The sequence below is a fragment of the Nannospalax galili genome, unplaced genomic scaffold, assembly GCF_000622305.1.
Source record: "Nannospalax galili isolate Female #2095 unplaced genomic scaffold, S.galili_v1.0 scaffold856, whole genome shotgun sequence".
Taxonomy (NCBI): domain Eukaryota; kingdom Metazoa; phylum Chordata; class Mammalia; order Rodentia; family Spalacidae; genus Nannospalax; species Nannospalax galili.
The window spans coordinates 1,478,334-1,487,764 of NW_008339573.1; the positions used below are offsets into that span (position 1 = coordinate 1,478,334).

The 9,431-nt window shown below is 37.1% G+C and overlaps 1 protein-coding gene across 5 annotated transcripts in view; it reads left to right on the forward strand.

Annotated features, from left to right (window-relative positions):
- Window positions 1-9,431, forward strand: part of Fam13b (family with sequence similarity 13 member B) — a 75,707-nt gene that overhangs the window by 45,869 nt on the left and 20,407 nt on the right. For 3 of the 5 annotated variants that reach the window (XM_008834305.3, XM_008834307.3, XM_017798478.2), the window contains 4 exons: window positions 1,095-1,143; window positions 1,747-1,894; window positions 4,899-4,964; window positions 6,523-6,733. In XM_008834305.3, the coding sequence (XP_008832527.1) occupies window positions 1,095-1,143; window positions 1,747-1,894; window positions 4,899-4,964; window positions 6,523-6,733 (474 nt within the window). The remainder of the gene's footprint in view (window positions 1-1,094; window positions 1,144-1,746; window positions 1,895-4,898; window positions 4,965-6,522; window positions 6,734-9,431) is intronic. The other 2 variants (XM_008834306.3, XM_008834308.3) reach the window with 1 other exon arrangement.

Here is a 9,431-nt window from a genome sequence, read left to right on the forward strand (position 1 = left end):
TGAAGATATAAGATTAACAGCATTAACAGGCATCCCCAGAATGATGACATCTGGATATGGTAGAGCAATAAGGATCCATTTAGTGAGGACCCAGTCTTTTTGGAAAGCTCTTTCCTCTTCAACTTGTGTTTAGGTTAGCAAACTTGTTTTTAGATTCAGAGTTCTTTGGTTAGGTGTATGACATTTTTGCATGTTTAACGCCCATGTTTCTCAGATTTAAGTGATTAGTCTGCTGAGCAGAATCCAACTCACTCTACCATTGTCTTCCACCCTAAACAAAAGAAAGCCTTGAGCTTATTAGGGAATTTAATCACCAAGGATAAGGTACTTATGTCTATGAGATGACGTCCCATATTTAAATCAAGACTTGTCTTCCAAGTGCTACTATTATGATCGGTTATAAGTAGCACTTAAGTATGTGTATTATAACTTGTCACAGATGTCTTTGAGGAGAATTTCCCACTGTGGGCATATTGATAGCCTACTGTATTAATAGCAGATGCTCTGTTGATTGGCCAAGTAGGTAGTAGTCATTCTTAAAATTGATTTTAAATGGGGTTTACTTTTTCTGAGGGACTAAGATTTTTCCCTTTTTTGCTGCTGTTAGGTTTTTGAGGAAAGCATACAAGTAATATCCTTGGATTACAGGCTAATCTTATGATAGTACACAGACTTAAATGACAGACCTGTACCTCTTCAGAAAGAAGTCTTTGAATGGGAGAATAAACCTATTGGTTAAAACTAACATTTATTTGATAAACTTCCATTATGTATCCATTCTTAGTAGTTTCTATACTGTGGATTTTCTTTTCTTTTCAAAAAGATTTTTCTTTTGGAGGGTGGTTTTGTGTATGGAGGAAATAGTGGAAAGTGTTACTTAATTTTCCTAAACCTGAAGTGATTCTGTGGATCTTTTCAGTATTGTGTGATTTTTCAGATATAGGGCTCCAAAGAATAGGCATATGCCCTGTTGTCATTGTCTCCACAAATTTTAAATGCTAAGCTACATTGGGGAAGAGAAGAATCTAGGTAAGAAATTAGTAGTAGTAACCTTTTTATTCTTTGTATACTAACAATTTTACTTGTGTTTTTAGGAAGGAATATTTGTTATGTGGCAGTGATAAATTGCCACCCTTGATTCTGGTAAGAATTATTTTTGTATTATAGTTCTTAAAAATGTTGCTTACTGTGTCATTTATTATATCTGGCCTTTAACCCTTGCATTGAATAAGCTGAAAGGAGATATAAATATCACTCATTAAATATGTTGCAGTTAAGCAGCAACTAATATACCACTTTTGGTTATAAGATTGTTGGTTATGAAAGTGCTTTCCTGAATTTGAGATCCAAACTTAATCTCCCAGTAAGACAATTATTTTTATTTTTATTTATTTTTTTGGTCTTTTTGAGACTGTAGCCCCAGGTGGACTGGAACTCACTATGTAGAGGCTGTCCTCAAACTCACTGAGATTGCCTGCCTCTGCCTCCCGAGTGCTGGGATTACAGGTGTGCACATCCAGTAAGACATTTATAATAAAATTATAAGTTTACATTTGAAAATAGTTTGGATAATAGGAATGGGACTGTTGGCTTTATAGGCATAAAGTAATAAAAACTTTTAAAAACTACAAATAAGAAATAATAAACTAATAAAAATTACAAAAAGCTGTGTATATGCTCATTGTCTTTAAGCCAGTTGTCAAAAGCTTCATGGTTGTGAAATGCATTCTTTATTTTAAAATACAGGATTCTAGTAGCAAGATGCATGATTTGAATGCCAACACTGAATCAGAAGTGACAGGAAGTCAAAGTGTTGGTGTTCAAGGAGAAGCAGCATGTATACAGATTGCACATTTAGATCTGAAGAGTGTTTCTGATGGTGATAAATGGGAAGGTAATTTCATACAAACATTATTTTCCTAATACTGTTGATTTAATTGTAACTGAAATTACTCAAAGAAGTAATGAGACTGCTGCCCTTTTGGACAGTGCTTTCCATCCTGATCTCTCCAATCGGAGATAAAGTTTTTTGGTTTTGTTTTGTTTTTTTCTTAAGTACATTAGTAGGGCAGCTCTCTCATGAATCAAGAATTTCACTATTTGACCTACTAGCTTTGAGAATGAATGTTGCAGCTGTTGGTGCATGTGTGTAATCCCAGTATTTGGGAGAGGTGAGGCAGGAGGAACATGAGTTTCAAGGCCATTCTGGACTACATCATGAGACTGGCTCAGCACCCCTCCCCAAACTGCACTCCCCTGTGCTACCAATCATAGCAGAATTGATTAAAAAATCACCTTAGAGTAGGTTTTTTAAAATTGTTAAATCAGATGCCAACCAATTTAACAGAGGGTATCTAGCTATCTTTCCTTAACAATCATCAGGGAATTGTTTTTTGTTCTTTATTTAAAAAATCTTCAAGGGTATGTCTGAGTAAAGATTGTACCATATACCTGTGTTAGTTTACAAAAGTATGTTGTGGAGACCCTAAAATTTGCACCAAGGAATGACGCTTAAATTTAACAAGCAGCATGGGCATATGCATTTCTTAAAACTTAGCAAATACATGCTAAAGATTTTTTCTTTTCTTTATATATGTAAAGATTTTACATTAAACATAAATAAACCAATATTGAATTTTATTGAATTATTTGCTTGCTGAAAAATACCAGTAACTGCAATTTACTTTGAAATCTATATTAAAAAGGTGACCAATGAGATGAAGTATTATATGGCAGTTATAATAAAATGTTAATGGTATAATCTGTCATTGATGTATGGGTATTTCAGCTTTGCTGTATTTTTGTCAACTTTGAAGTAGATAGAATGCTGGAGGAGGAGGAAAACAAGCAACAAATTTGGATCCATGAATCTTCGTGGATCATAAACCTTCCTAGATAAAAAACAAGACAACTGAGGACTCTTATACCAAGTGGCATATTTGGTTAAAGATCCCTGGGCTTGTCGCTTGACAAGTTACTTAATGACATACAGTAGCAATTATAAGAGGAATTGCAGTGCCAGTGCCACTTGATGATGATTTCAATGTGTATGTGTTTTTGTTGTTCTTGTTTTTCAATCTAACATCTAGCTATTTCTTAAAAGTTCCTACCAAATCCTTCTCTGTGCCAGTCTTTATTGTTGTCCCTGGAACCCCACTAAGTTTTGCTCTCTGACTTTGCCATGCCCAGTGGCATATTGTGAGCCTTAAACTACATTAGGAAGTTGTTTTTTGTTTCTTTTGGTCTGGATTATTCAGGACTTTTAGAATTCATGAAGAAGCTCCCTTGAGAATTTATGTTAGTAGACTGGTGGCAATGAATATCAACTGTCTTTCTTAGGTATTTACTGAAAAAGAGCAGTGGCAGGACTGGAGAGGTTAAGAACACTGGTTGTTCTTGTAGAAAACCCGGCTTCGAATCCCAGCACCCACATGGCACCTAACAACTGTCCATAACTCCAGACCCAAGGGATCCGACAGCCTCTTCTGACCTCCGAGGGCATTGCACAACATGGGTCCACTTACCTACTTGCAGGCAATACATGCATACACATAAAATAAAAATAATAAATAAAATTTGAAAAAAGACAAAAGAGCAGTGGCTAATGAGAGCATTCCTGGGAGCCTTAGTAGGAAAGCCTTTTCTTCTCAGATGAAGATGGGCTTAGGATGAAGGGCTTTTGCTTCTTCCTCCTAGGGGATACAGATAAATAACCATTTATGATCTTTGACAGGAGGTTCTGATCCTATTTTAAGCATGGAAGAGTGAGTGTTTTCCATGGTCTAGAGAGACTAGTCATTCTCTCTCTAGCTTCAGCTTTCTGGGGACTCCCCAGAGAGAACTCGGTATGCTGGATTGTCTTTATTTTTTTTTCCTTGTCAGAAAGCAACCTATAGTTTGTTGGAGGGAAAGGGGAATCCTTGATTTTCAATGCCTGTGCTGCTTTATTAACTATCTTCTGACTCATCAGTCATGACAGGTTTTTGTAGGTCTCCTGCTGACTTTTCCAGGAGTAGAAATCAATGATCTTCAGAAACTCAATATTATTAGATGAGTGAACTTCCTAGCCCTGAGAGCGTGTAGCTGTCAAAACCCACAAATATGAACATTGATTTTTCTAGGATTAGATGTTGGAATGTTCTAAATAAATGTTTTAAGATAGCGAATTTCTTAAGACTTTGGGTATTTTGAAATCCATAGACATACTTTGATGTGACTGTAGTAGAGAAATGGGGATGATTCATATCTAGGCCCACCTCTTTATTTCCTGGTTTTTTTTTTTTTCTTTTGTTTTCCTCAAAGGGTGGTTAGCAGAAAGCAGTCAGCAAGTGGGTTATGTATGTCTACCACAACCAGTGTAAATTTGTTGTTCAAAAGTTTTAATGGAGGTAGCCACCATCTTTCCCTCAGGTTCTCTTCTGCTAACTTTGGAATGAAGTATAATTGTAGGTTCTTTTCAAAGTATGAACCAAGGAAGACTCATGTTTGTTTGTTTGTTTGTTTTTTCTTTTTGGTTCTGAGGATTGAACCTAGAGCTTTATAGATGCTAAGCAAGCACTCTGTCACTGAGCTGCAACCTCAGCCCTTCAAGGGAGATTTGTTTCATTTAAATCAACTGTACTGAAAAACTTTAAACAGTACCTGGTTAAAAGTTTCTATTTCTTGACTTTTATGTTTGAGTTTAATAATAATCGCTTTTGGTTTTTGCCTTACTTGCTGAAATGGAAATGTATGTTTAAAGCCTGATTAGTAGTAATTTCTTTGAACAAGTTTTTAGCAGAATACCTAATGGGTCTTAGGGAAATAGTTATCTTTGGCTTTGTGTTATATGTATGGTTTGTTCTGCCTGTGCTGTGTGTTCACTTTAGTATTTTTTGCCATTTTTTCCATTTTATTAGCATCATGCCTTATCACTTTTCCCCTCATTGATTTCAAAACAATGCATCTGCAGAGAGATGGGGAGGGTAAGTATGGTTCACCGTAGTTTAGTTTTTCACCCTTTCATGGTTTGCTTTGTCTGTTGTTTCATTGACCCTTCTCCTCCTGTCCCCAAATCTTGGGAAAACTGCTTTGGGGTAAAAACTCAGAAAAACAATGTTTTTGTTATTTTCTTCTTTTCTTAAAACATACAATTTCTCATAAAATGTTCATTACTAGTTGTTTTTGTTGGGGCACAGGTACAAGGGTTGCTTTGAAATCACTGCATTGCTGAGTTTATTGTAGGAGTACATGCTCTGTAGCTACATTTTAGTTACCAGATTTATCTGAGCCTCAAAAACAAGCTGAGTTATTTTCTAAAAACCCTTTAAAAAGATAATGCTTGAAACAGCTAATGCAGAGTTAAACTATATTAATGAAAAAGCTGTCTTGACTGTTGTCTAAAGAAAAAGACAACTTTAAGCCAGGTATGGCTTAATCCCAGCACTTAGGAGGCAGAGGCAGGCATATCTCTTGAGTTTGAGCCCAGCCTGGTCTACATAGTGAGTTCCAAGTGAGTTGGGGCTATAGGGAGACCCTGTCTCAAAAAGGCCAAAAATAAAAAAGGCCACTTAAAAATTTTGTCTGTGTGCAGAGGTATTAGTTATATTAGCATGGTTTCATTGGTGAGTATGACAGGATTGCTACAATAAGATAAAGGTATTTAAGGAGAGCTACTACTGTTAAGTTTTTCCTTGTGAGCATTAAATTATTAAACAGGAGTCTTATAACAGAAAATAATCGTCATAATTTAATGTTAGAATTAACATTATTTCACAGTTTAATGCTAGGTCTTGACAGGGTGAGTTAAGTCCTCTTTCAAAATCAGACATGCTACCATTCTGCCACAAGGCTGCTAGCTCCTCTTTTGGAAATATTAACAATTCTGTGCAGTCAGTCCCATTTCTTAGTGTTCTGTGTAGCATGGTGAAAACTTAACATTTTAACATAGCCAGCCACTTGATAGTGAGAGAGAATCATATGCCTGTTGAATGTTCACTGTAGAGAATTTTACTTAAAATGCTTTTCTATATAACATCTTTAGAATATTGAATTAGGACTATGTTAAATAACATCTTTAGAATTTTTTATTTTTGGTCTTCTTTTTTTGAGACAGGGTCTCCCTGTAGCCCCTGCTATCCTGGAACTCACTATGTAGACCAGGCTGGCCTTGAACTCAGAGAGATTCGCCTGCCTCTGCCTCCTATGTGCTGGGATTAAAGGCGTGCGCCACCACGCCCATCCTCCATCTTTAGAATTTTAAAGAACTTTGTAGTGTTCTTTCTTGCTTTGCTACTGGGTTCAAGCATTTAAAGTGTAGCTCTTTATGTGAAGATAGAATTCTGGACTGAAGAGTGAAGTTGGATAATTTTAAATGACAAAAGGAGTTAGGAATCTTCTAGTATCTCTTGCTTTGGTCTTTTTCAAAATGTTTATGAACCACTACATGATGATAAGAGTTAAGGAGTATATAGCTGATATTTTATGACTTTTCCATGTTGACTCAAGGTACCCATGGTACTATCCTTTGTGTTTATTTTATAGAACCGTTTCCTGCTTTTAAGTCTTGGCAGGAGGACTCTGAGTCTGGAGAAGCTCAGCTTTCTCCACAAGCTGGAAGAATGAATCATCATCCCCTGGAAGAGGACTGCCCTCCAGTATTATCACATCGCAGTTTAGATTTTGGGCAAAGCCAGCGCTTCCTACATGATCCAGAAGCATTGGATTTCTCGTCAAAGGCCCTTTCCTTTACTAGGTATTTGATTATGTATTTATAAGAAGCAGTTCTCATTTTGTACCAAGATCCTTTGAAAGATTTACTCTTCCAGGCCTGCAGTTGAAAGCTGCCTTTCTTAGTTCCTAAAGCATGTTTTTGTAATTTTTTACTATTAAATTCTGAATTTATTGAGTTATATGTAGTACTTGGGGTTTAATCTTAATAAGACATTTCCTCATGATGTATTCCTCATTCATTTATTCATTGAGGATTGAAACATGGAGCTCTAAAAGCTGAGAAGTAAGTGCAGCTGATTCCAAATGTTTTATTTATACTCAGTTGCCTCAGTTGGGGTAGAGTGGAGACTATAATCCTGGCATTCTCCAACAGCATCGCAGAATAGGCAGACTTTCCAGAAGGAACTAACCTGCCATTGTGCAGACCATGATGCTATCCAGTGAGATGGCTCTGTAGATAAAGGTGCTTGCTGACCTCCACACGCCATGATATCCATGCATCCATACATATGATACATCAACAACCCCCTGCCCACAAATGAAGCATCCAAGGTAGCCAAGGCGCAGAAGTTTGTGAAGAAGGATATGTAGTCTCTGCTGTGATGGTGAATCTCATACCTTCATTCATTAGGCATGGTTCAGCAATTAATTGCCAAGACAATGGTTGGTTTTCCCAGTTCAAGCTGTAATGCTTTTTCAACTTCTGGAATTGAAATAGTTTCAAGAAACCAAAGTTGCTAAGAACTTCAACTCAAACAGCACCTCATGAAGTAATAGAGGAGAAAGCAGCATATTTAAGTGCACCTTCTTACCTTGCCAGGGGAGAGTATAGCCTGTCAGTCATGTTTTAACGGAAGCTAATTTTGCTCTTGAAATGGAGGCTCTGGTTCCCAGTATTTCTATTCAGATAACTTTAAAAATTATTAGTATTGTGTGCGTGTGTGTGAGCGAGACAGAGAGTGTGTTTGAAGGGACCTATTCTGTGCCATGGTATGCATTGGAGGTGAAAAGACAACTTTATATAGTCTTTTCTTTCCACCTTTTTGTGGGTTCTGGGAATTGAACTCAGGTCATCAGGCTTGCATGGCAAGTACTACCTCTATCTAACTGGTGAGTCATCTTGCTCTCCCAGGTAACTTTTTTGATTATCAGAGAAGGTAGACAGTTGATTGTGCACATGAAGATACAGATACTACAAATACAACTATTCTTCCAAAAAGCACCACATAACAAGGGAGGCATCCTTCAGGTATTGAAAGAGGTGCTGCTGCATTTTTAGGGAATTAAGCAGCCATAGGTTTTACTCCTTCCTGCTGGTCTGTAGACGAGACAGTGAGTGGAAAAAATACTACATAGATCACAGCCGGGCGTGGTGGCGCATGCCTTTGATCCCAACACTTGGGAGGCAGAGGCAGGCGGATCTCTGTGAGTTCAAGGCCAGCCTGGTCTACATAGTGAGTTCCAGGACAGCAGGGGCTACAGGGAGACCCTGTCTCAAAAAGACAAAAAAAAAAAAACACAAAAATCAAAAAAAAAAAACAAAAAAAAAAACACAAAAATCAAAAAAAAAAAACAAAAAAAAAAACACAAAAATCAAAAAAAAAAAACAAAAAAAAAAACACAAAAATCAAAAAAAAAAAACAAAAAAAAAAACACAAAAATCAAAAAAAAAAAACAAAAAAAAAAACACAAAAATCAAAAAAAAAAAACAAAAAAAAAAACACAAAAATCAAAAAAAAAAAACAAAAAAAAAAACACAAAAATCAAAAAAAAAAAACAACAAAAAAAAAACTACATAGATCATAACACAAAATCAACTCATTCTCCTTTGAAGGAGAAGAACTTCCTCCAAATGGGGACAAATTGAGTCATCAGATTTTGGAACAACCAACTGGGGCTGGAGAGATAACTCAGCAATTAAGAACACTCACTGGCTGCTCTTGCAGAGGACCTGGGTTTAGTTTCCAGCATAAACATGGTGGCTAACAACGGTTGAGAACTCCAGTTCCAGGGGATCTGATGCCCTCTTCTGGCCTGTGGGCATTGCACATCATGAGTACATTTACATTCAAGCAAAGCACTCATATACATGAAATATAGATAAATAATTTGAAAATAAGGCTCAGCTGGGTATGGTGGCACATGCCTTTAATACCGGTAAGGCAGGTGGATCTCTTGAGTTTGAGACCAGCTTGGTCTGTGTCTAGATCTCTATGAATTGAGGCCAGCCTGGACTACATAGTGAGTTCTAGGCCAGCCACGGCTACATAGTGAGACCCTGTCTCAAAGAAACAAAAATAATAAAAAGTAAAAGGCTCAATATAGGCCTCCCTGTGCTCCTAGATAATGACCACATTCCAAGGTGGGAACTCTCTCAGCTAGATGACCAGGATACCTACTAGGGAATGCTAAAGCTGTTCTTCATGAAAGAACTGGAACAGAGTGTGAAATGTGTGAGGCTTACATACTGGCTTTTCTCATTCAGTTGGAAAACTGTAGAGAACAATGATAGGCCCAGCAATGGTAAAGAGTGTTTAGGTTAACATTATAAACATCAAATTCAAGCTTTAGAAGAGCTTTAAAATATTTTCACAGGGAGCCGGGCATGGTGGCGCATGCCTTTAATCCCAGCAGGTGGATCTCTGTGAGTTCAAGGCCAGCCTGGTCTACATAGTGAGTTCCAGGACAGCTGGGGCTACAAGGAGACCCTGTCTCAAAAA